This window comes from Halichoerus grypus, chromosome 2 (genome assembly GCF_964656455.1).
Source record: "Halichoerus grypus chromosome 2, mHalGry1.hap1.1, whole genome shotgun sequence".
Taxonomy (NCBI): domain Eukaryota; kingdom Metazoa; phylum Chordata; class Mammalia; order Carnivora; family Phocidae; genus Halichoerus; species Halichoerus grypus.
This window is the reverse complement of record NC_135713.1, coordinates 125995694-126022733: the sequence shown is the minus strand read 5'-3', so window position 1 is coordinate 126022733 and position 27040 is coordinate 125995694. Positions and strand designations below refer to the sequence as shown.

Genomic DNA, 27040 nt, shown 5'->3' with positions numbered 1-27040 from the left:
GGCCGTATCACCTTAAAGGGGTTATGTGAAGAGAAGAAGAACGGTTATAGTCAGATGCCTGGGAAACAGCAGCGTTTACTGTTGGTAAGCAACGCAAGAGGAGCAAGTGAAGGAAACTAGAATTCAGGGAGCTAGGGTGAGAGCCAGATCGGAGTAATTCTTGAAACCTTGAGTAAATAGACCTTCAAGGAGGGAGTCAGCAGTGTTAGGTGCTAAGATAGTGATGTTGATGAGCATGGCTCAGTGGCTAGGATGGTCAAAGCATCACCTATATTGTTATTTCTTTTTGCCTTATTTTTACTGTGATTCTCAAAATGGGAAGTATCAAGATGTAGCACACATGCACTCATACACATTCATCTGAAACAAGTTTCTCAAAATAGCATGTGTCCTAATTATGCTCAGTCTGCCCCAATGTATTTTATTCTTTTTAATTTTTTTTAAGATTACGAATATGATCTATTATATTGATTACATGGCTTTCCCAGTGCATCATAACCTGCAAACCCTGATCTGTGTTGGTGTGAAGGTTGGCTAGGATGATATTTAAGAGTTGGAATGGAGAGGGGCACCTGGGTGGCTCAGTCGTTAAGCATCTGGCTTCAGCTCAGGTCACGATCCCAGGGTCCTGGGATCGAGCCCCGCATCGGGCTCCCTGCTCTGTGGGAAACCTACTTCTCCTTCTCCCACTCACCCTGCTTGTGTTCCCTCTCTCGCTGTGTCTCTCTCTGTCAAGTAAATAAATAAAATATTTTAAAAAAAAAAAAAGTTGGAATAGAGATGAATTGTATTAGTGAGCAGAGTCTTTGATGAATGAGAGGGAATGGATGATGACGTAAGTAGATGACAGCAACAAGGAAAGGATAAAGGAGAAGTTCTTACAGGAGTGAAGGGAAGTGATACTGTGAAAGGGTCCAAAGGGAATCAGGTGAATGTTCTCCTTTTCTCTTCTCTCTCTCTCCAGTATGTCCCGCAAGCATATTCTTGCTGAGGTTCCTAACCTAAGATCTAAGACCATGAACCCCCAGGAATCACACAGGCCCATGACCAGGTTTAGAAAGTGATCAGTGGGGCGCCTGGGTGGCTCAGTTGGTTAAGCGACTGACTGCCTTCGGCTCAGGTCATGATCCTGGAGTCCCTGGATCGAGTCCCGCATCGGGCTCCCTGCTCAGCAGGGAGTCTGCTTCTCCCTCTGACCCTCCCGACCCTCCCCCCTCTCATGTGCTCTCTCTCTCAGTCTCTCTCTCTCAAATAAATAAATAAAATCTTTAAAAAAAAAAAAAGAAAGTGATCAGTGTCCAGGATGGAGTTCAGGCAGAAGTGGACTGTTACCTTGATTTCTAAAAAAAGTACTTAGTCACAGCAAACCTTTGTAATATTTATTGGCAGAATTTGTTTTGTATCTACCTACTCAAACTTTTCAAATTCATTTCTCATGTAGTAAAATTGTAATCCATATTTGTTCTTATTTTAGCAAAGAACTAGCTTCAGCTGAGCAAAATAAAAATCATATAAATAATGAACTAAAAAGGAAAGAAGAGCAGTTGTCCAGTTATGAAGACAAGCTGTTTGATGTTTGTGGTAGCCAGGATTTTGAAAGTGATTTAGACAGGCTTAAAGAAGAAATTGAAAAATCCTCAAAACAGCGAGGTAAGTTACCTTCTTTATATTATCAAGGTGCTTTGACACTTGAATTTTCACTCATCAGTTAGCTATTAAGGATGGGAGATTTAAAAATTTGGTTCTGGAGGCAAAGGGCTTAAGTTTCAATCCCGGTTCTACAGCTTAATGGTTTTGTGACTTTGGGCAAATTATCAAATAATTCCTTTACTTCAGATTCATCTCAGGACATAATTACCTAGCACTTAGGGTGTTAAGAGTAAATGAGATTATAGGTATAAAGCTCTTAGAACAATTTCTGGTACACAGTATGCTCCCAAAATTTTGTTACACTTTTTGTGTGTTACCAGAAAGTAATTTATACAAATCTGAATGTATTGTGCCCTTTCAAAGAATATGTAAATATGAGAGGATTTTTATTTCTTTCATAATATGTTTATAAATGAAGAATGATCCTATATATATGGAAAATGATAGAACCATAATGACAAAACTGTATTTTATATTTTTCTCACTGGTAATACATTTATTTTCTTAAAATAGCCATGCTGGCTGGAGCCACAGCAGTATACTCCCAATTCATTACTCAGCTAACAGATGAAAACCAATCATGTTGCCCTGTCTGTCAGAGGGTTTTTCAGACAGAAGCTGAATTACAGGAAGTCATCAGTGATTTGCAGTCTAAGCTGCGGCTTGCTCCAGATAAACTGAAGTCAACAGAATCTGAACTAAAGAAAAAAGAAAAACGGCGTGACGAAATGCTGGGACTTGTCCCCGTGAGGTGAGAGTAGGGATTTACTGGTACTGTACATGAACAGCAGCAATGTAAAAAGTGCCCCTCCAGTCCCTGGCATGTGGTAGGTGTTCAGTAATGGGTTGAATGAATAAAAGTTCAAGTCAAGATTCTGAGCCAGTGTGCCCCATCTCGTGTTCTTTATAAGACAAAGCAATTATTGGGGTCCCTGGGTGGCTCAGTCGGTTAGGTGTCTGCCTTCAGCTCAGGTCATGGTCCCAGGGTCCTGGGATTGAGCCCCACATCGGGCTCCCTGCTCAGCGGGGAGTCTGCTTCTCCCTCTCCTTCTGCCCCTTTCCCCTGCTTGTGTTTGCTCTCTCTCAAGTTAGTAAAAATCTTAAAAAAAAATTATTTAAAAGTAAACAAACTTCTTAAACTAGTCACAGGGTAGTTATAATCTTTACTATTTTCTGTGTGTGCATGTGTGTGTGTGCACGTGTGTGTGTTAATACAATTCCTGAGACTTGGCTTGAGGGCAGAAATTTTGACAGATTGAGAACTGTTTGCTGTTCTGTCACTTTTAAATTCAAAAGAATTAAAAGTACTAAAAACCTCCCCCAACAGATGAATTTTAAACTCTATTTTTATGTCTTTTCTGCTTTCAAAAAGAATGAATCATCATGATTTCTCTTATTTTTCTCTCACTTATTCAAGAAATCCAAATGATGGTCTGTTTATAAATAAAATCGTCAGAAAGTATATGATGATGCCTTGGGGTCTTCCACAACATAGATCATAAAGCTGGTCACAGAGACCAGTATGACATAATCTTCAAGGAGCTGATGGTCTGAGTAAGGAGACAAGCTCTCAGAATTGAATATTTAGAAAGCTGGGCCTAATAAAGTTCTTAATTGGCTCAGACAAATACATTAGTTAAGAGGAGAGAAGCCAGTGGACTACAGAATGAGAATAAGATTTTGAGACCATAATAGGAGGTGAATGTGAAGCATAGGGAAGTTGGTTCGACTCCGTTAACAATGTAGAGAGAAATGAGAGCACTCTGTGTAAAGGGAAGGGGAGTCTGAGCTGTGCTGCAATAGAAAGGTGATCTAAAGTCGGAGGAACCATTTGGGGAGATTGATTCCCATAAGTTGAGAAGATAGGGCTATGTTACGTTCAGGCCTAGTTACAGCTCTCACTGATAGGGGATTTAATGGAAAACGTGTTTTAAGAAATTAATCTTATGTTAATATATTGAATGGATAAGACTGAGACAACTCTGGAAGCAGAAAAGCCAGGAGGGTATGTTGTCCTAGAAAACTGTGAAGAGGAATTTCAGGAAGAGTCTACAAAGATATGCTTTGTGATAGCCAGCCTCCAAGATGATGCCCAGTGATCCCTGCCTCCTGGTATTCATGCTCCTGTATGGTCTTCTCGCATGTTCCAAGACTGGTCTATGAAACCGGTAAGTTATGACAGAAGTGATAGCAAGATTAGGTTCTGTAAGGCACTACGGCTGCCTGCTCTCCTTTTCTTTTGGATGTGGGTGAAGCCAGCTGCCACGTGAGCCACCCTGTGAAAGGCCCCACTTGACAAGGAACTGAGGCCTTCAACCACATGAGTGAGTACCATTTGGAAACTGATAATGCAGTTGCAGTCAGACGTTCACTGCGGTCATCTCGAGTCTCTCCTAGGCTCAGTGTTCAAGGTGGCTCACTGAAATGATTTGCAGTGACACTGTTGGCTGGGAGCCCAGCTGGGGCTGTCGAACACAGTGCCTTAGCATGGCCTGCATGTGTGTCTTGGGATTTTGATAGCATAGTGGTTGGATTTCCAAATGAAGGATCCTAAGAGCAAGAAGTCCAAAAGACAGGCAATAGAAGCTGCTAGTATCCGAAGGCATAGGCCCAGAAACTGGCATTGTTACTTCTGCTATTGTCTGTTGGTCAGAGGAGTCCTGGAGCTTGCCAAGATTCAGTGAGAGGACACAGACTCCACCTCTCATTGGGAGGAGTGTCAAAGTATTTGTGGCTAACTTTAATCCATACAGTACCCTGGGATCTGGAGTGGCACCTACATGCCATCCTAGTCACCACACACAAAGTAGGGTAACCTGAAGCTAGAAAAATAAGTGTGTAGTCGGACAGGTAAATCAGTGCCTTGGAAAAAAATACAGCAGGATAAGGAAGTAGAGAATTAACTGAGGGTTGGTGAGAGGGGAATTGCTATGAAGGTGGCATTTGAGTATAGGCCTGAGAGAAGTAAGGGAGCTAGCCATGCATTTGTCCAGGAGAAGAGTGTTCCAGGCAATACAAAATCCCTGAGGCCAAAGGGAAAAGTGGTTGAAGGTGAGCTCAAAGAGAGTGAGGAGCCACATCTGGCTTACCCTCTCTGAGGAAAATATTTTCATTTATTTATTTGTTTTTAAGATTTCATTTATTTGACAGAGACACAGCGAGAGAGGGAACACAAGCAGGGGGAGTGGGAGAGGGAGAAGCAGGCTTCCCGCGGAGCAGGGAGTCCGATGCTGGGCTCCATCCCAGGACCCCGGGATCACGACCTGAGCCGAAGGCAGCAGATGCTTAATGACTGAGCCACCCAGGCGCCTGAAAATATTTTCATTTAAAGGCCAAAGTTCATCAACACTTAATATAAGACTACCATTGTGAATGAAATCTCAGATTAAAATATACCTGTTTATCATTTTGCTTATTAGTACTGAGTCAGGTTTATTATAACATTTCAGTTAAATAAAAACTCAGTATTTTTCTCTGTTTCTTTGAAAGATTTTTTCAACCAGCCATATCTTTGTTGGTTTCTTTTACATAAAGTCCCCTTGGAAAAGGAATGCTGTCACAAAAACAGATGAACTGAGTTTGTGAAAATTTTACAAAACAAAATAGAATCCTAATAGATCTCAATAACTCCTTCTTTTGGGAAACATCTTCACTCTTTCTTATACTTATTTTAGCATTTAGCATCTTAAGTAATCATCAGAAAAGAAGGCACCAAAACCCCAGACCACACTGATAAGAGGTTATTTAAAAGTGTACATGTGAAAATGTAAAAATAGGGTTAAAATTGAATGGATACCTATAATTCTCCACAAAGATGTCCCCATTCAAGTGAATGCTTGACTGTCATTAGGATGTCCTAGCTATGTCACTTTTTAGGCACTGGGAACATTAAGACCAACTGGGCTATGACCACAGGGTTCAGGAAGTAATGTGGGTATGGAACTATTCATAATCTGTATACCTTCATAATTTACTCAGGAAATTTTTTCATCTCAGTGGCATAACAAACTAGGTCTTCTGTCGCCCCAGATCAGTTCAGGTTGGCATTTCTTGGTCAGAGTGTGGACTTTTAAAAAAATCATTAAGTAGTAGCAGTATGCAAGAGCTAACCCTTGAGTTTCTGGTTTTTCCTTTGACTCCATTAGAAATTAATTTATTGTACTAATTTATAATTAAGAATTTAGAATTTTTCAGAAATCAGGTTGATAGCTTTTTTTTTTAAGATTAAATACAAGTTTTATTGTTTCAGAGGTGTCAACAAAAATAGATAGGGAGCCAGTACCTGCCACAGGAATTGTAATCCATTCGCAATAGTAGCAGCAATAAACTGGTTAGCAGCTTTTTTACTATAAACCCATGTAGCATTTGGCTGAGTGCTCTCCTTCCTTCCTTTCCATTATTTGTTTTAACTTTTTATTTTGAAATAATTTTAGACTTACAGAAAAATTACAAAAAGTACAGAGAATCCACCTATACCCTTCACCCTGCTATTCTTGATGTTCACAATTTATATAACCATAAATAAGTTATCAAAATCAAGAAATTAACGTTTGTGTGTCGCTGTTAACTACAAAGCATATTAGAATTTCAGCAGTCTTTCCATTAATGTTTTTCTGTTTCAGGACCCAACCCAGGATCCCACATGGCATCTAGTTGTTATTTCTCCTTAGGTTCCTGCAGTCTTCAGCTCTTCAGAGTCTTTGTCTTTCATGGTCTTGACACTTTTGGTCAGTATAGTCAGTTAATTTATAGAAAATCTCTCAGTTTGGCAAACATCACAGTAATACAGTAGTCCCTCTTATCTGTGCTTTCCGTCTCTACTGTTTCTATTACCTGAGGTCAGCTGTGGTCCAGAAGCAGATGATCCTCCTGACCTGTCATTATGTTAACAGTAGCCCAACTTGAAGTCACAAGGCCTACATCATTGTCCTCACTTCTTATCATCACATAGGCGTTTTATCATATAACATTACCTTAAGAGGGAGGGAGGGTACAGTACAATAAGATATTTTTTAAAATTTTATTTATTTCAGAGAGAGAGAGTGTGTGCACACTTGAGTGAGGGTAGGGGCAGGGGGAGAGAATCTCAAGCAGACTCCCCACTGGCGCAGACCCTGACTCAGGGTTTGATCCCATGACCCATGAGATCATGACCTGAACCGAAATCACCAGTCGGACACTGCACCAACTAAGCCACTCAGGTGCCCCTGTACAATAAGATGTTGTGAGAGAGACCATATTCACATAACTTTTATTACAGTATATTGTCATTGTTTAATTATTAGTATTGTTAATCTCTGTGCCTAATTTATAAACTCTATCACAGATATGCCTATAGGAAAAAACGGTATATGTAAGGTTTGGTACTATCCATGATATCAAGCATCCACTGGGTGTCTTGGAATATATCCCCTGGGGATCGGCGTGGCGGCGGGGAGACTATTGTAATTATTGTAAGCAGGATCTACCATTGGATACTGAAATCAGTGGGCAAAAGTTTGAGGAGAAGCAAGATACTGACATAGTCCCAATATATTTCTCCTAAGATCATTATTAATTATAAAGACAAAAATAGTAACTTTATACTGGATAAAACTGGCTGACACCATGTTAACCAAGTGAGTAAGATTAACATCTCCAGTAATAAAATATAATGACATCATGTGCCCACTGATATGCCCTGAGAAGGATACAATCACTTGTGATACTCTTGCCAAAAATGCATAACCTCCGTTTCATGATAAGAAAACATAGAGAGTTTATTTTTAATTGTGTGTTCTCTGTTTAGGCAAAGCATAATTGATTTGAAGGAGAAGGAAATACCAGAATTAAGAAACAAACTGCAGAATGTCAATAGAGACATACAGCGCTTAAAGAATGACATAGAGGAACAGGAAACACTCTTGGGCACAATAATGGCTGAAGAAGAAAGTGCTAAAGTCTGCCTGACAGATGTTACAATTATGGAGAGGTTCCAGGTAAGTTTATTATACTTGAAGGCCAAATAAAACTTGTTTCATGGTGGTTTGAATGTGAAATGTGCGAGTGTTAAAAACAAACAGATAGTATACAGGTATGGGTTGAGTTTAGAGTTCCCGGTCCTGAATTGCAGATAGTCTGAGGGGAGTACTGCTTAGTTTACGTTTCTGGGTTTGGATTGTTTATTCATAAATACGAGAATTAAGAAATGTCCTGTTTGTGGGGCGCCTGGGTGGCTCAGTTGGTTAAGCGGCTGCCTTCGGCTCAGGTCATGATCCCAGGGTCCTGGGATCGAGCCCCGCATCGGGCTCCCTGCTCGCCGGGGAGCCTGCTTCTCCCTCTCCCTCTGCCTGCCTCTCTGCCTGCTTGTTCTCTCTCTCTCTCTGTCAAATAAATAAATAAAATCTTAAAAAAAAAAAGAAATGTCCTGTTTGTTTTCATTTTTAGTTGGTTTCCTTTTGTTTATATATTTAAATTATTAAAATTCATTTTATTCTTTTAAACTTTGTTAAAATTAAATCTGAAATCAGTTACAAATTCAGATTTTAAAATAATAGTTTTTAAAGATACTGAATAATGATAATGTAGTAAGTTTGTTAAAGGAAATAACTTTGTTTCATTCTTAAGATGGAACTTAAAGATGTTGAAAGAAAAATTGCACAACAAGCAGCTAAACTGCAAGGACTAGATTTGGATAGAACTGTTCAACAAGTAAACCAGGAAAAACAAGAAAAGCAACACAAATTAGATACAGGTAATATAGTCTGTTTCTTCATGTACCCATAAAGACTTCAACATCCCAGCATATGCTTTTTATCATAAATTTTATATCTGTTATGTGGACAAGGAACTGTCTTTCTTCCAGTTCATAGTATATTCACCCTCTTTTCTCAAAGCCTCACTTGTTTCCTTGCTTTGCACAAAAGATTTGGAACGATGGGAGATTTTGAATGATGGATATCTGATGAGCTCTACGTTTTCTTAGTCATAACTACCCTATGGTCCATGGGTGGCCAGGAGGGGTTCTGTAGCACTTTTCTTGCAGTGGGTGGGACCCATGGAAGCTGAGCCTTTGTGAATTCCATAGAGCTATAAAAATGGAAGCTAGCTGTCCGTAGTATTTTCTGTATCCTTACTTTAGTCACTGTGTGAATGTTTTTGTGTAGTTTCCAGTAAGATGGAATTGAATCGTAAGCTTATACAGGACCAGCAGGAACAGATTCAACACCTAAAAAGTACAACAAATGAACTTAAATCAGAGAAACTTCAGATATCTACTAATTTACAACGTCGTCAGCAGCTAGAGGAGCAGACTGTGGAATTATCCACTGAAGTTCAGTCCTTATTCAGAGAGATAAAGGTAAGAAGATTCATACAAAATTGTTTGGTTGTTTTTTTTTTTTTTTTTTAATTAAATGGGCTCCATGCTCAACGTGGGCTTGAACTCACGACCCTGAGATCACGTGTCTCATGCTCTACTGACTGAGTCAGCCAGGAGCCCCACATACCTGTTTTTTAAATTAGTTCAAATATGTGAAATGCTCTTTATTGGTGTAGTGACTAAAACTATGGTTATTGTGAGGATTAAATAAAAAATAGTATAATTTTTTTTTGTGGTTCCTGTGTTGACCAAACTTGTACTAATAGGTAAAGGGTCTGAGGAGATTTTGGCTGTAATAAGGAAGAATTGGCTGCCTGGTTAATTAGTGAACTTCCTGTTACTGGGGGTGGTCAGGTGACTGGTTAACTACCTATAAGGAGTCCTGTTTATATGGGATATTGGTCTTACCTGCAGATCCTGTATCCATGGAAGATACTGCCTCTCAGTCTGAGCACTTTTTCTGTTTGATTCCAGGTGTAGTCTCAGAATTCTTCCCACTGTAGTAAGCAGGCTTTGACTTACTACATGGAATGGAAACCATTTGACATCCCTCATCTAGATTAATCACATCTAAGACCAAATCAAATTTTTGAACAGTTCTAGAAATAACAGTCTTATCTAGCTTTTCATAATTACAAACATTCAGTGAGCACTAAGTATATTACTGACTCTGTCATTAATTACTGTAAATGTTACAGAAGTATTTAGAGTATGATATAAAATAGTAATATCTTACATTTGTATAATTTTTTTTACTCTTTATAAAGCCCTTGGACATTAAACAGTTCAGTGTCTCAGTAACCCTGTTGAGGTAGGTGATTTAGTCCCCTTTTTATAAAAAAGAGATTGAGACAGATGCTTCATGTCTTAGCCAAGGTCATGCAGCTAGTAGGAGGCGGGGGTTATTTTCAGGTAGCTCTTCAATGTCTGTTACATGTGACTTCCTACCACACCATACCTCTTCTCAATATGAATACAAAAATACATCTGCCCTGAAGTAATACTAAGGAATTGTTTCTTCTTTTATGGGTTCGTTAAATAGTCGTTATCTTAGCTTGAGTATCATTGTTCCCTACAGTGGTAATCGTGTAATTATGCTATAGAGATGTTATAAGGCTGAACAGTGGAGACTCCTGATTAGTAAAATAGTTTGTCACTTCAAAGCCCCTTTCCTTCCAAAATAGGTGTGGACACAGCAACATCAATGTACCAGTATGTTTTTATACCATAAAATATGTACTTAGCCCTTAGCAAACTAAGCTTAAGAACAAAAGTGTCCTGTATCAAAAGTCATATTCCCGTCTGTAAAAGAGAGGCCTGAACTGAACCTCTTCTTTGGTCACACACAGCTGACGTGTGCCCCTGCAAACTCATAAAAACTTATACCTGAAGCCACATGCTCATATAATTGGGGGCACATGGCCTGGATTAGGAACCAAGTTAGTGGTGATGCAGTATAGCATAGAGGTTAAGAGAAAGACTCTGGAGTTGGACAGGATTTGGATACCGGATCCTTCATTTACTACTGGCTGTTGTGACCCCAAATAAACTAATCTGAAATAGGGATGAAAATAATGGTAGGGCTCCTCATAGGGTTGTTGGAAAAAGCAGATGAGTTAATTTTTAAAGCCTGACACATAGAAAGTGCTTTTATTATGACTATAAAATCTGACACCTGAAATAAGATAATGGAATATAAGGCATTATGTTTTGTATTTTTAGGATGCTAAAGAGCAGTTAAGCCCTTTGGAAACAACATTGGAGAAGTTCCAGCAGGAAAAAGAAGAATTAATCAACAAAAAAAATAAAAGCAACAAAATAGCCCAGGATAAAGTAAGATTTCATTTATATTTTTATTATCAAATACATATATTAAACTTAATGTTCAGAGAACCATGTTGGACACTAGTATTTCATATGAAATTAAAAACATGGTAAGGTAAATAGTATTTGCAGATTTGTGACATATTAGACATTAAAAATTCTTGTTAGAATAAAGATTAATTGCAACGACGTGATGGAACTAGAGGGCATTATGCTAAGCGAAATAAGTCAATCAGAGAAAGACAATTATCATATCTCAATATGTGGGATTTAAGAAACAAGGCAGAGGATCATAGGGGAAGAGAGGAAAAAATGAAACAAGACGAAACCAGAGAGGGAGACAAACCATAAGAGACTCTTAATCTCAGGAAACAAACTGAGGGTTGTTGGAGTGGAGGGTCGGAGGGATGGGGTAGGGTGGCTGGGTGATGGACATTGGGGAGGGTATGTGCTATGGTGAGTGCTGTGAACTATGTAAGACTGATGAATCTCAGATCTGTACCCATGAAACAAATAATACGTTATATGTTAACTTAAACAATTAATTGTTTTTTTAAAAAAAGAATAAAGATTAAAATTATTTTGCTTCTTAATCTAAAATAGAAGTTGAGAAGAGAGACTATTTAATCTGGTCCCATAGATGATACAGGGAATTTCTCAGATTATAAAATTTGGTGGTGTTGGAAAGTGGAACCCAAGGCTCCAACTTCCAAGCCACTGTTCCACTGTGCTTGCCTATTAAGTTTTTGTTACCTTAATATGTATTTCCTTGGCTATAAATCTTCTTAAATGCCCTAGTCCCAACCAGTGTATAAACATTAGAATTATATTTTCCCACAGGTGAATGATATCAAAGAAAAGGTTAAAAATATTCATGGTTATATGAAAGACATTGAGAATTATATTCAAGATGGGAAAGATGACTATAAGAAGGTAATTTAAAATTTAAAATTATTTATTTGTTTATACTTTTATTTCTTGTGCTTAAAGAATATTCTTTTTTGTAGCAAAAAGAAAATGAACTTAATAAAGTAATAGCTCAACTAAGTGAATGCGAGAGACACAAAGAAGATATAAATAAAGAAATGGGAATCATGAGACAAGATATTGATACACAGAAGGTAGGTCTTTTTTGCTAGTGGCTTATGATATCATACCAATAACATTCTTCTGTTAATGTTTTAATTTCTACTTTTGTTTTCAATAGATCCGTTGAGTAGAAATGCACACAGTAGAGAAAAGCAATTCTAATAACATAGCCTTTTCTTCCTTTTTTCCAATTTTATTTTTAATAAAAGACCCATTTGGTAAAAGTATAAACATAAAAGGTTTTATTTATTTATTTAGTTTAGAGAGAGCGTGAGCAGGGTAGAGGAGGAACAGAGAGGGGGAGAGAGAATCTTAAGCAGGCTCCCTGTCCAGCATGGAGCCCAGTGCAGGGCTTGAGCTCATGCGCCTGAGATTATGACCTGAGCCAAAACCAAGAGTCAGACACTTAACTGACTGAGCCACCCAGGCACCCCAAAGCTAATTTTAAATATAAATATTTAAACAAAGAGAGTTTAAATTAAAATTCTCCCTCCCCTTCTGCCTATTCTCTGCTCACTCCTAGATGTCATTACTGTTAACAGTTTTTTGTTTGTTCTTAAAGAAGTTTCTTACTCATATCAGCAGGTAGATAGATCAATAATATATCTGTGTGTATGTGTATATTTACTTCTATGTATGAGATCATACCATTCATATTCTGCACCTTGCTTTTTTCACTTAATGCAATTTGATCTTATATATCAAGTCAACTCACAGATCCACCATGTTTTGTTTTTTTTTTAATAATTTTGTATACTTATATTAAGAGTTCATGACTTTTTTTTTTAAAGATTTTATTTATTTATTTGACAGAGAGAGCACAGGCAGGGGGAGCAGTAGAGGGAGAGGGAGAAGAAGGCTCTCCGCTGAGCAGGGAGCCTGATGCGGGACTTGATCCCAGGACCCTTGGATCATGACCTAAGCTGAAGACAGATGCTTAACTGACTGAGCCACCTAGGCACCCCCACCATGTTCTTTTTAATGATCACGAAATACTCCATTTTGTGGGTGTGCCACAAGTTGATCACTTTTTTCTTACTGCAAATGGTGGCAATGAATATCCTACATATATCTCTATTTTTTTCTCACTTTCTTTTCTTTCTTAATGTAAGATAAATTCACACAAAACAAGGATGGAAGTATAATAATCTTAAAAGTTGTAAGTAAGATATCTATGTATTTCCAGTCATTTTTCTGTTGATTCCTATATCATTTTCCCTATTAAGGAAAGTAATTTCTACCATTATAATTAAAATCACATTGAGAAATTATCTTCATCATTCCTTTACACCATTTCTCTATTCCTGCTGTTACTAACAAAATTTGCTATATGAACACTTTAATCATTAGGTTATAAATGCTGATTTAAAATCTGTTTGAAGATTAGCCATATCAACTGTCTGCAGGGCCCCTGGCCATAGTGCCAGGTATTTCAAATATATGAATATTAGAAGTAAATTTCTGCCATCTAGGGGTGCCTGGCTGGCTCAGTTGGTGGAGCATGTGGGTCTTGAGCTCGGGGTTGTGAGTTCAAGCCCCATGATGGGTGTAGAGATTACTTACGAATAAAAAATCTTTTTTTTTTTAAGATTTTTATTTATTTATTTATTTTAACATTTATTAGAGAGAGAGAGTGTACATGAGTGGGAGGGGCAGAGGGAGAGAAGATCTGAAGCAGACTCCACAATGAGCGTGGAGCCCACTGCAGGGCTCAATCTCGCGACCCTGAGGTCACGCTTGACCTGAGCCGAAATCATGAGTCAGACATTTAACCGACTGTGCCACCCAGGCACCCCAAGTTCTTTTTTTTTTTTAAGTTATCTCCACACCCAACATGGGGCTCGAACTCATAATCCCAAGATCAAGAGTCACCTACTCCACTGACTGAGCCAGCCAGGTGCCCCTAAAAATAAAATCTTAAAAAAAAGAAAAAAATCTCTGCCATCTAATAAATGCTGAGTGACTATAAATTTATGGTGGCATGTATAACGAGATAGTTATTCCTCACTTATATGTGGTTGCCTATTTCAAATCACAGTCTGTAAATCATTAATGTCTCTCCATGTATAAACCTACACAGAGATCATTAAGATTTACCCATCTGTGACCCTTTACTAGTTGATGGTCTAAAGTTCATGGATCTGAATATATTAGTTTACTTTTGTAATCTGCCTTGTTCTAGAAATTATTTAATAAGTTGTATACATAGAGCAATGCCAAATAACATTTTAATTTAGTGGGAAAATGAGACAATATGAAAATAAGGTTAAGAAGGTAAAACCAGGAGAGTAGTAAGTATATAAAATGTAGCCCATGAAATGTGACACACTTGCTAAGGATTCTAGTAGTCACATGAAGATAGGAAGTCACAATTAGTTAAGATTTACATTGTCTCAGAGCTGAAAGGAAACCAGTTACACATATTAAAGACCAGAGAAAAATGTTTCCTGTAGACATTCATGGAAAGGAGGACACTGTGTAGATTAATAACACTATGTCTTTAACAAACCTCATGGGGCTTTTTCTTTTCTTTTTCTTCTTCCCCCCCCCCCCCAGTGTGTTTCAGCATCTTTTTTTTATCTTCCCTTAATGAGGTTCTCCAGCAGGTCGTGTGATTGAAGCCTAAAATAAATGTTGGAGTGTTTTAGGGAGCAGAGGTTAGCTAGAGGTACCCATCAGAATCACCTGGGTTTACCACTCCTAGGTATACAACCAAGAAAATTTTAAACATGTTCACATAAAAACTTGTACAAGAGTATTCATAGCAGCATTATTCACATTAGTTAAAATATGGAAACAACCCATATGGATGAATGGATCAGTGTGGTATATCCATTATGTATTAGGTTCTCCAGAGCAACAGAACCCAACAGGATATATACACATACACAAATTTATATAAAGAAGTTTATTATAAGGAATTGGCTCACATGATTATGGAGGCTGAGCACTCCCAGGATCTATAGTTGGCAAGATGGAGACTCAGGGGATCTGATGGTGTAGTTCTAGTCTGAGTTTCAAGGTCTGAGAACTAGGAGACCGAGGTTTCAGTTCAAGTCCAAAGGCAGGAAAAGACGACTGTTCAGCTCCTACATTCAGGCAGGAGCAGTTACCTTTTACTCGGTGTTTTTGTTCTATTTGGGTTGCCATCAGTTGATATGAGGCTCACCCACATTAGGGAGGGCAGCCTGTTTTAGTCATTCTCCCAAATCAGATGTTAATTTTATTCAGAAATACCCTCCAGGACACACTCAGAATAACGTTCAACCAAATGTCTGGGCACACTGTGGCCCATCTGAGTTGACGCGTAACATTAACCATCACATCGTAAAAGGGAATATTATACAGCCATGAAAAGGAATGAAATAGTGATATATACTACAACATGGCTAAACCTTGAAAACATGCTACGTGATGAAAGAATCCAATCACAAATGACCACATACTGTATGATTCGATTTATATGAAATGTGAATATCCAAAGGGACAAAAAGCAAATTAGTGTTGCCAGGGGTTAAGGGAAGGAGAGAGAAAGGGAATAGATTGACTGCTAATGTGTACTTGGTTTGTTCTGGGGGTGTTAAATGTTCTGGGATCAGTGGTGATGGTTGCACAACCTGTGAATATACTAACCTCTGAATTACACACTTTAAAATGGTGAACTTTATGGTATATGAATTACTTCTCAATTAAAAAAAAAAAATCACCTGGGCTATTAAAAATACACATGTTTATGTCTCCATTACAGGCCAATAAGTCAGAATCTCTGGGGCAAGGGCAGAAGCAACTATGCCTTGTTAAAGTTCCCCAGGGGTTCTGATGTAACGTCACTGAGCCAGAGCATTGCAGAACTTTCAGGCCATCCTCTGTAATTAATGGCATTTTTCCCAGCTAGACTTCGTAGATCTTGAACTGCAGTCAATTCAGTGTGCTACTCCATCACAGTTACCTAGAATGCAGCTAATTTTTAGGTTTGCTTTAGGTACCCCACTGCATACGTTAACTGTCATCTGAGCTAAATATTTTGAGCCTAACAGTACCTTCTTTACATGCTTGAGCTCTACTGAATTTAGTCCACAGAATAAGAAATTTGGAAGTTAAATAATCTCCTTCATTTTTTAGATGAAAGGAACTGGAGGTGACCTGCTTTGCCTGAGGTCACAAAAGTAGTGAATAACAGAAGTAGAACTTGACCTAACATTGCCAGATTGCTAGTATTACCTACAGAAAAACAATTCTGTTGTATTTTAATTGTATCTGGCTTTCTTTCTTCTTTCTCTGATACTTTGTATTTTGTAGACTATAATTGGAATTCTCACTGCTTAAAATACAAGGACAGATTTGATCCAAAAAGCATTTCACTATCAATTACTGAGCTAGGCACTGTGTTGATTACTTTACACACAGGCTCACTCATTTAATCTTCACATCAGCATTGTATGACAGGTGGTATTATTATCACCATTTATACAAGTAAACAGGCTCGGAATTTAAGCTAATTTGCCCAAAGTCATCAAATTTGAAAGTTGTAATGCTGAGATTTAAGCCTAAGTGTACCTAACTTAAAAACCTGTGCTGTTTAACTACTGTGCTGTATACTGTCTTTCAAAATTATCGTTAAGAGCAACTAGAAGCTGACCAAAAAAAAAAAAAAGAAAGAAATGCCTACTTTCTGTTCCTAATAAGGAAGAAGTCCAAGTGTAGTCTCCTAGGGAAGACTTTTTGAGAGTGACAACAGCTGCAGTGGTACATTAGGTTGCCTGGCAACAAAAGGACATTTACAACCATATCATTTCAGTTACTTTTAACTGCTTATAGTAATGCCCTTTAGTAGATGTGTTGTATGTATTTGTATTACTATTTGCAGGAAAACTGAAAGTGACCTTAATGACAGTTTAAAAACAAAAACAAAAAAACACCTCAAAATAGTGATGCATAGATGAGCAAGATTAAGCATGTGACAGAAGTGCTTGGCTTCCCTTCTTCTGACCTACCTCCCAAATCCTTATTCCCTAGTAAGTCCTGTGCCATTACTGTTGGCAGCAAGATTCTGCCAAAGATCTTCCTCTCCCTCCCACTTCCCATAACACTGGGTTTATTTCAGTTGGAAGGGTTATTACAGGAGGGTCCTAGCCTCCTCTTTGAGAAGTCTGGACTCTGAACTTGGGACAAGTTTTCTATATTCAGACTTTTATGAGCCAAATCTATTTCTGCGGGTAATTTTTTTTTCTACATTCCAAAGAGTCAGCTTATAAACTGTTTCCTATTTGGCTCTTGACAACATAGTTCATAATCACCAGGAAGGTTACTGAAATAATTCTGTTGGTGTTGCTGCTGCTGCATGATTGGGTCTCTTTTAAGGACAGAACTACTCAGAACCAGTCAACTTCCTATATTTTCAATTCAGTTCAGTGCCCAGGGAAAGTGTCATCAGGTATGTAGATACGTACTATCTTTGTGAAACTTCTGCCTTGTGACTATCATTTGTCAACTTGTCAACTTGAAGGTAAAGATCTTATCTAACATACCTAACAGTATCTCAGCCTTGGCACATGTTAAGAGATAAATACAACTAGGAAAAAAAAAAGTGAGTTGAGACTTTGATAGTCTGTTGCTCTCTTGTGACCTTTTACATAAGTAAGCTTTATTGTGGGGTTCCTGTGCAAGATGGTCCCAATGGGGTATAGTCTTTAGTTCTATTCTTTTATTTCATCATTTAAATATCTGTTTTGTGCGTTCATGGGCTGTCCAGATTATTCCAAGCCTCACCCTGGCTTCTCCCTCTTTTGAGTTTAACCTGATTCTAAGTGAGAAGGCAGAATTAGTACTACCTTTCAGCAATTGTGTGTTATGAATCACATGTTGGTAACTTGATTATTTTTGTTAACCAATTTAATATCATTTAGATACAAGAGAGATGGCTACAGGATAACCTCACTTTAAGAAAAAGAAATGAGGAACTAAAAGAAGTTGAAGAAGAAAGAAAACAGCATTTGAAGGAAATGGGTCAAATGCAGGTTTTACAAATGAAGAAGTATGTTTTTAAAAGGAGTCTTTAGTTTAAAGTCTTTTTATTGAATTGTGAAGAATATTCAATACGTATTTTTAAAAAAGAATTTTAGCATAAATGTCCCTTGAGACTTACAGGAAGGTGGACAGAGTTTTTATTCAACCATATGTCATGCTTTACGAATGGAATTACTGAAGAAGTGATAGAGAATTTGTAGTCCTACTGCATTGATGGGCAGGATTAAATACGCAAAGTCCCAGATTTCTGCTAACCTGCTTCACAAGATAATGGTATCAAGCGTAAAGAGCACATATGGCCTGTGGACCAAGCCTGTGTCCCAGCTCGTACAACCTCGAATACTGCCAGTGGACTTATTGCCAAAGTGATCTGTCATTGGAGACCCATTGTAGATGGTCCCAGTAGTAATTGCAGGCCAACCAGAGCTGCTTTTTTTTTTTTTTGTAGGTTAGTCTGTTACTTCTTTCATCTAGTTTTCTTGATACTTAACTTTAGTTGCTACCTTTCTGCTACAGCAGAAATGATTTTGTTCTTGCCTTGTGTGCCTTAGAGTTGCCTTAGGAATTCTCTAAGGAACTGGTCGATGCTAAGGCACTAGACTGGTATAAAAGGCTGTACTAGCCAAATAGATTTTTGAACCACCGTAGCTAAATATAGGCCATTCGTTCAGCCACTTCTTACAGATTTTTCATTTGTTTTCTTGACTTGACTTTAAATCTGAATCAAAGAATGCCTAAGTTTTTTTAAAGGATGTTGTAATGAAATTTTAATTTACTTTATAAAACCTAACAAATGGTTTAATCTTATGTTATTGTAAGTACTCTTGGTTTAACGTTTAAAAATATCTTTCATATATTGAAGAAATCAGACTTTATAACTGAAAGAGCTCTTCATCTTCAGTCTCATTTCTAAAGCATTAGGACATTGAGATCCAGAAAAAAATCCACAGGAAGTTATGACAAAAGCCTGGAATGTGACCTAGATATCCTAGCTCCCAAGCCTCAGCTCTTTAACATTGTAATGTTAGTGCTCTCAGTGGGAAGTTGAAAGAGTGAAGCTTTTAGAAGATACAATTGAAACAACTTATTCTTTGCTACTGAAGACCAAAACCAGATATTTTTAAATTTCTTCTATGTTTGGTACATAACAATGATTTTTTATATTCATTCAGACTACTAAGTACAACTCCTCTTTTCCAAATCTGTCTTCAACTAGAATGCAACAGAAATGTCAGCAAAACAGATAATAAGGCCAGTTCTGTATGGATATCCATAAACTGCGGAGCATTGCTTAATAAGAGGGTGCTTAATAAGTAATTGTTAAATGAATAAGATTCTTAAAGCACACAAATCTGTATTATCTCCCTAGTTACCAGAAAAGTTTGTGTATTTTACTTTTTTTGGTCATTATTATGCTTATACTTGTGCAAGTGAAATTTTGTTTTCGTAGAGTACAAACCTTTACCGAGTATTAACACAGAAACTAATAGTTTGAGATGAAATTGTATTTTGTCTTTGATGTATTGTGAACAGAATGATGACACCTATTACTCAGTAACTTCTCAGCGTTGGTAATTGTGCATTCTCAGTTCACAATCAGAATTTTGTGAATTTGTAATTTAATCACCAAGAGTACTTTTTTTAGGTTAGTGTCTAAAAATGAGGACCTTGCTCAGTGTTCATGTGTTATGAGAGTTCCTTGTTCAGCACACAGAAATCAGCTGTTCACAAATCTGGATGCTTCAGAGATTTGGGAAGCAAGAAATTTTTCTTTAGTACTAAAGCCTTAAATAAAAAGCAAGGAGAGACTTACTGTATATCTAGAGAGATCTGGGCTTTTCCACTTCAGGCTGCTAAAAGCTAAAAATGGTCCTTAATTGTCATGTTTACCTTTTATAGTGAACATCAGAAGTTGGAAGAAAAAATAGACAGTATAAAAAGAAATCACAGTTCGGCAATAGGGCGACAGAAAGGCTATGAGGAAGAAATTATTCATTTTAAGAAAGAACTTCGAGAACCTCAATTTCGGGATGCGGAGGAAAAGTACAGGGAAATGATGATTGTTATGAGAACAACAGAGCTTGTGAACAAGGATCTGGACATTTATTATAAGACCCTTGATCAGTAAGTATTGGACTGGGGATTTGGTTCCCACTGCAGTCAGTCTCAACTAGCATATTTTAGTCATGTGTTCCTCTTTTTTCTTTTTTACTTTTTAAATATAGTTAATATATATCAAAGAATGGGAAAATACGTGGTGTGTATATACACACACACAGGCATGCTTACTTAAGTTATGAAGTTAAGTTTTACAGCATATTCATCTTAAGGAGTACTCTGGATAACACCCTGCATAGCCATTCCAAGAACTCTTCATTGTTACTAACTGGGATCCACTTAGATGCTCCTCCTCCTCATCTCAGCCTTCTGTCATCCCCTACTCCCTATAACCACTGACACAGATTTTTGCTTTCTGTGCTTTGGAAAAAAAAAAAAAGAAAAATCATATGTAGGGTTTTGTTTTATTTTTTGAGCTTTTAAAAACAGTATTCTGTGTACTCTTCTAGGAATTGCCTTTTTTGTTTTGTTTTTATATACTCATGTTGCTTAGAGCTATAGTTCATTCATTTTCACTGATGTACAGAATTCTGTCATGGGAATATACCATACTGTATGGTATATGGTCTTTACTAATACAACCTTTGCTCCTAGGAACATTCTTGTGAGGTCTTCTGGAGCAAAGGTGTAAGAGATTCTCTAGGGTATATGTACACGTAAAACTTTTTGCACTCAGTTTTACAAAATGATGTAAAATTGTCTTCCAAGATAGTTTTACTAATCTGCACTGCTAGCAAAATATAAGGGTTTTCTCTGATGCATCCTCTGACACTGATTTTGTCAGTTTCTTAATTTTGTGAATCTGGTGGGTGTACCGTGGTAAACCATTGTGGTCTTCATCGGTGATGCCCTGATTTCTAATGATGCTAAACATCTTTTCATATTTAATTTTGTTTTTCCTCTTTGAAGCATTTGTGTCTTTCACCCATTTTTAATGTCTTATTGGTGGTGGTACTGATCTGCCTGTGTTCTTTATCTCTTCTGCATCTTAATTCTTTTTTAGTTACATGTATTATAAATATCTTAAGTATTTTATGGTTAGCTTTCCACTGTCTTACTACAGTGACTTTTAATGAACAGATTTGATTTTAAGGTAGGTGAATTTACAAATCTTGTCTAATTAGCTCTTTTTGTGTCTTAAGAAATCCTGTCCTACCGCTATTTTTTCTTCTAAAAGTTTTAGTTTTGCTTTTTACATTTAAGTACATTTAAGTATTCAATTCTAAATTGAATTTTGTATACATTGTGAGGTGGGAATCCAGTTTCATTTTTCCCTTGATAACCAGCCATCCTGGCTCTAATTATTGAGTAGCTAATCCTTTTCTTAACGATCTGCAGTGTCATTTCCGTTATATATCAGAATTCCCTATGTGTACAAGTCGGTTCTGGGTTTTCTGTTCTGTGCCACTAGTCACTTCGTCTAACTCTTTGCCATTACTGAGACTGCCTTAATTACTACAACCTTATGATATGTTCAACAAAGAGCAGAGTTTTTTTAAATTGTCCTTTTAATTCATTTTAAGTGATGACTTAATATAGTTGTATTTAGTTCTGTCCCTTTTTTTTTTTTCAACTTACACCTGCCTTCTCTGGAATTGATTTATTGTTGTTTATTCCTCCTTTTCCCCTTCTTTGGGTTATAAATGATACAGTCTCCTTTAGTTATTTGGGTATTTACTTTTTTTGTTGTGGTTGTTAAGAGAGAGAGAGGAAGGGAGGGGTGGGAAGAGGAAGAGAGAGAGAATCTCAAGCAGGCTCCATGCCAGGCACAGAGCCAGACATGGGGCTCAATCTCACAATCCTGAGACCATGACTGGAGCTGAAATCAAGAGTAGGCCACTTAACCAGCTAAGCCACTCAGGTACCCCCTGCCCACCCTGCCACCGCCCCCCCGCTTTAAATTTTTAATATGTGTATTTGATTATTTGACTTAAATGTGTGGGTTCTCAAAGAGGTCCTGGAGCAGCATTATCAGCACCACCTTGTAACTTGTTAGAAATGCAAATTCTCAGCCTCCACTCCAGACTGTTGGATCAGAAATGTTGGGGGACAAGGCCCAACAGGCAGTGTTTTAACAAAACTTCTTGGTGATTCTAGTGCACATCAGAGTTTTTAAAACCATGGCTCTACTGTGAATTGTTTGATCTTCTTCCTGAATACAACTGATCTTGTCTGCTGTGTTTCTGTTGTCTAGTATTTTAGTTTCGCAGTGTTTTTATTTTTTATTTTTTTTAAGATTTTATTTATTTGACAGACACAGCGAGAGAGGGAACACAAGCAGGGGGAGTAGGAGAGAGAGAAGCAGGCTTCCCGCGGAGCAGGGAGCCAGATGCGGGGCTCGATCCCAGGACCCCGGGATCATGACCTGAGCCGAAGGCAGACGCTTAACAACAGAGCCACCCAGGCGCCCCTCGCAGTGTTTCTGTATCATCCCAAATTAGTAATAATCACTACAGTGGTTTCATCCTCAGTGCTTATTTGGATAAACCCTCGTGTTTACCAATTTTTTAAAAATCCTCTTTAAAATCTTTAAAAAAAAAAAAACACATTCTTTGAGACTAAATTTTTCAAGGGTGGGAGCTGTACAGACAGGATGTTAATACTGATTGAATTCTTACTGTTTGTTAGCTATGATCTAACTGAATTATTGCATCTACCCTATAAAGGCCCAGTATTTATCAAAAAGATTAAGAAGACTGTCCAGGATTACCCAGTGAAAATTAACTTTGGTGATGGGGGTAATTGAGGGGCCACTTTAAGCCCTTTCGAAGGCAGGATCTTCTCTGAGAATGTGGCATTTGAGCTGGGACCTGATTGATGAGAGGGAGCAACATACACACAGAAAGCAGAGATGCAAGCCTTCCAGGTGGAGAGACCAGCTGATGCATAGGCCCCAAGACCAGTTCGAACAGGAGGGGTTGAAGGATTAAGAAAGGAAGCATGGCTAGAATATAGTAAGCAGGGGAATGAGGTCAGAGATAGATGGTTCCAGAGTGTGTGGTGCCCTTGTAGCCTTGGTAAATAGTTCGATATTTACTCTCTGTATGATAGGAAGTCCCTGGAGGATTTGAAGCAGGGAAGTAATATAATCTGATTCATAGTTTGAAGAAACTGCACTGGTTCCTGTTTGGAGAATGGATCATAGAGGGGCAAGAATAGAAGCAAGGAGACCAGTGAGGAGACTGTTGTCATAATCCAAGAAATGGTGGTGGACTGGACTAGGGAGGTAGCAGTGGAAATGAAGAGAAGTGGATGGACTCAAGATTTGTTTTGGATATGGAGTTGACTGGCCTTGCTTCTGAATTGAATGTAGCGGAGGAAAAGGGAAGAACAGAATCAGAGATTGCTCCTACATATTTTGACTTGAGGAATAGGATGTTGGGGGAGCAAAGTGCCATTCCCTGAAATGGCAGGATTGGGGAGGGGAAAATCTAGAGTTTTGTTTTAGACAGTTTAAGTGTGAGGCACCTGTAGGCACTTCAAGCAGTTGGATGTGTAATCTAGAATTGAGGAGTAAGGTATAAATTTGGGAATCATCAGCATATATGTAGTATTTAAAACCACAGAGTGAGATTACATGAGACAACTGTAGATAGAGAAGGGAAGGGTCCCAAGACTCAAGATATTTACAAATCTAATGAAATAGCTGATGAAGTAGGAGAAACATGTAAAAGGTACAGTATCTTGAAAACTGAGTGAAGAAAGTTATTTCAAGAATCTAGTGTTATTGAGAGGTCAGATGAGATGAGGACTCAGAAGTGATCCTTGAATTTGACAGATGGAGGTGTTAATGATTTTGAGGAGCAATCTCAGTGGCTTGAACTGAAGCTTTGGAGTTGGATGAGGAGAGAATGGGGTAAGAAGTGGAGACAGTGAGTAGAGATAATTCTTAATGAGAAGTTCTGTGAAGGGGAGCTGAAAAGTGGGGTGATAGGCAGAGGGACTGTGGGGCCAAGGTAGGTTTTGCTTGATGCTTCTTTTAAATTTTACTTGTATGTCTTCTGCTACAACGTAACTCCTCCTCATAGTACATAGACCTGCAGACTTGGGGTTTCATATGTGTTAACTGAATAGGAAACTATACCTAGGAGCCCTCTAGCTATCCCTGCATACCCCAAGACGCCTTGACAGCAGGAAGGAAAGGGATTCCCTCTATCAGGCACATGTTCATTCAGAAATCCCTGTTAGTGTTTTCTTGTCGGGCTATGGGAAGACAGGAATATCATACCCTGTCCCTACTGCAAACTGCTAATGGTCCAATAGGGGAGCCCATGGTAGGTACTCCACAGTCTGTATTTGATGTATTTGACCTTGGCCTTGGATAATGAACAGAGGGCACTTCAGTAGAGAAAAAGTACCTCGGTGCCAGAGCCATCACACTGAGCAGAGTGAGGGTGTGTGAGGGGGCTTGATGGGGCCGGTCAGGAGGAGTTTGTGGGGGCGGGGAGGTGCAGAGGTGCTTTCCAGCAATTTAGGCTTGCCTTAAGGAACAAAGCCAGGCTGTTTACCGAGTTCTGTTATCTGGTAATCAGATGGATTCTTCTAAATGAGAAGTGGTACAGATTTCCCCAAAATTGAGTCTTTGTGGGCTTGTGCTGGCAAATGGTGGCCTTATTAAGGTTCATATTGTGAGCCTTAAATTTGCCTTCTCACCTAGAAGAAAGGTCCAAAATTTCCCTCATTGTTTCACCTCTTAGAATGAAGCATGCAATCAGTGTAATTGTTGCATTCAGCTGTCTATTTAGGGTAACACAGGAAATTAGCAGTGCATTTTCAAGAAAAGCTGATTACCATCTGTTATTAGTAATCATCTAAAAACATCACTGATTATAAGCTTGCCAGTGGTCAGAGACACTCATACTAGATGAGAAGGGAAGAAAACTATACCTTTTAGAATATATTGCCCCTTACCCCTTTAAAAAGAAGGCATCAATTAAAATGATTTTTTTTAAGATTTTATTTATTTGAGAGAAAGAGCGGGGGTGGGGGGAAGGGCAGAGGGAGAAGCAGACTCCCCACTGAGCAGGGAACCCGATGTGGGGCTCGACCCCAGGATCATGATGACCTGAGCTGAAGGCAGACACTTAACCGACTGAGCCACCCAGGTGCCCTGTGATTTTTGGAATATATCATTCAGAGTACACTGTTCTGTCCTGTGCCCCAAGTTTTCCACTGTCATTTTCCCCCAAATACAGAATGTTGCATGTTAAGTCACACTTATGAAACTCAGTGAAAACACGTAACTTTCATTGTTTTACAGCCAAGGCAGCCAGCTCTGTGAGTCTGTTCAGAGCCTGGCTCCTTGTACTGGAGGAGAGCTTAGGGATGAGGGCTTGATCCAGGGCTCACCTCACAGCCACCATTCTTGCCCTCGCGGTGAATACGGTACAGTTCCACATCAGCAACCTCACCATAGCATCAAGCAAAACCAAAAGATAGCTGGTTTCTCATTTCTCACTCACTGCAGATTTCTTTAACCAAATGTTTATCTTTCAACAGTAGTTGAACCACTGCCTGAATTTTAAAAGCTGATATTTGAGAGTGTGGCTAAAGGAAATTAGTTCAATAGTTTTAAGTTTAATAGGAAATGAGTTTAATAGTCTTTAAGGGTTTCATCTAGAAAAAGAGGTCATTTTTTCTTTTAAATGTACAATTTCAGTTTGGTAAATAACAGATTTTGAGTTTTGCTAAGTAGTGAAAGTCCCTGTTAGTTTGGGACATGATACTCAGTAGGACATGATACTCAGTAGAACATGACACTCATCATTCCCTTGTAGAAGAGTGCTTCCGCTGACCGAAATATAGGGAGACAGGAAGTTGTCACTGTGGTAAGTACCAGAGCAATAGGGAAGAGTATCCAGTGTGATCACGAATAGCAGTGGTCACAGCCAGTTTTTTTTAGCAATTTATATATCTCAAAATTTGGTACGCCTTTAAATACAAGGATGAGGATAATGTTGGAAAATGTCTTTTGCAAGTATAATCTTCGTTGCTTTTTTCCAACGTGGTAAATTTTCACTAAGTTAGTAGTTTTTATCGTAATTCTGAACTAATTTTTTTATTAATAAGACTCATGTATTTGGCCCTTTTACTTAATGTTTTATTCAGTGAACTAGCTGAGACCAGGGGGGAGATCCACTTCCACTTGCTATTTTATGTGCTCCTCGGATTTTGAGTATCACTTCAAATTTTGCAGAATGGTAGTTTTCTATCTCAGTATCTTGAGCCATGGTTATGGTTTAAATAATGAAGGAGGTAAGAACTGGAAAGGTCTTTTGACAGGTAAGGTTTTGGTCTATTTAGGTGATATTTTTCCAACCCTTAAGATACCTGCTTTCTGGAATGACTCCTTTTCAGGTGTTCAGTTCTCTGCTAATGGCTGGGTCCCAAAATTATTTCAAAAATGGACTCAGAGAAGCAACAAAAACCCTGAACTACTGTCCTGGGGAGGCCTAATAAGCTACATTTGTGACATCAAGTTGGAACCCATGTATACTTAAGAAGACAGTAACTCAGGTCCAAGAGTGGGGGGCAAGTGTGGGAGGCAGTTGGACAACTTAGAACAAAATAAAAAATTATCTCATTGCTTGGGCAGAAGCCATGGTGCAAAGAGGTGCTGAAGGACAGTCCAGTCAGCCTGGCATATAAAGGATGAGGGACATGGATGGAAACAGCTCACGTGCTCTGCTGGCACAGATCTCTCTCTTTCTCTCTCTCTTTTTAAATACACTGTTTTAGAGCAGTTTTAGGTCTATAGCAAAACTGAGCAGAAAGTACAGAGATTTGCCATATCCCCTCCCCCTCTCCACCAATCTCTTGTGCCACAACCATAGCCTCCCCCCCAACCCCCCGTTACCATCCCTCAGCAGATCACCCCAAATCTGTAGTTTACATTTGGTTCACTCTTGGTGTTGTGCATTCTGTGGGTTTGGATAACGTGTTAAGCCCTTGTGTGTGAGGATCACATTTTAA

At 38.4% G+C, this 27040-nt stretch overlaps 1 protein-coding gene across 5 annotated transcripts in view; it reads left to right on the top strand.

The window, feature by feature from the left end:
* The window catches only part of RAD50 (RAD50 double strand break repair protein), a 130487-nt gene that overhangs the window by 89968 nt on the left and 13479 nt on the right, over positions 1-27040 (top strand). For all 5 annotated transcript variants that reach the window (XM_078067527.1, XM_078067524.1, XM_078067526.1 and 2 more), the window contains 10 exons: positions 1475-1650; positions 2164-2401; positions 7439-7628; positions 8257-8383; positions 8796-8989; positions 10733-10843; positions 11675-11767; positions 11842-11955; positions 17830-17957; positions 19850-20074. In XM_078067527.1, coding sequence (XP_077923653.1) covers positions 1475-1650; positions 2164-2401; positions 7439-7628; positions 8257-8383; positions 8796-8989; positions 10733-10843; positions 11675-11767; positions 11842-11955; positions 17830-17957; positions 19850-20074 — 1596 coding nt within the window. The remainder of the gene's footprint in view (positions 1-1474; positions 1651-2163; positions 2402-7438; positions 7629-8256; positions 8384-8795; positions 8990-10732; positions 10844-11674; positions 11768-11841; positions 11956-17829; positions 17958-19849; positions 20075-27040) is intronic.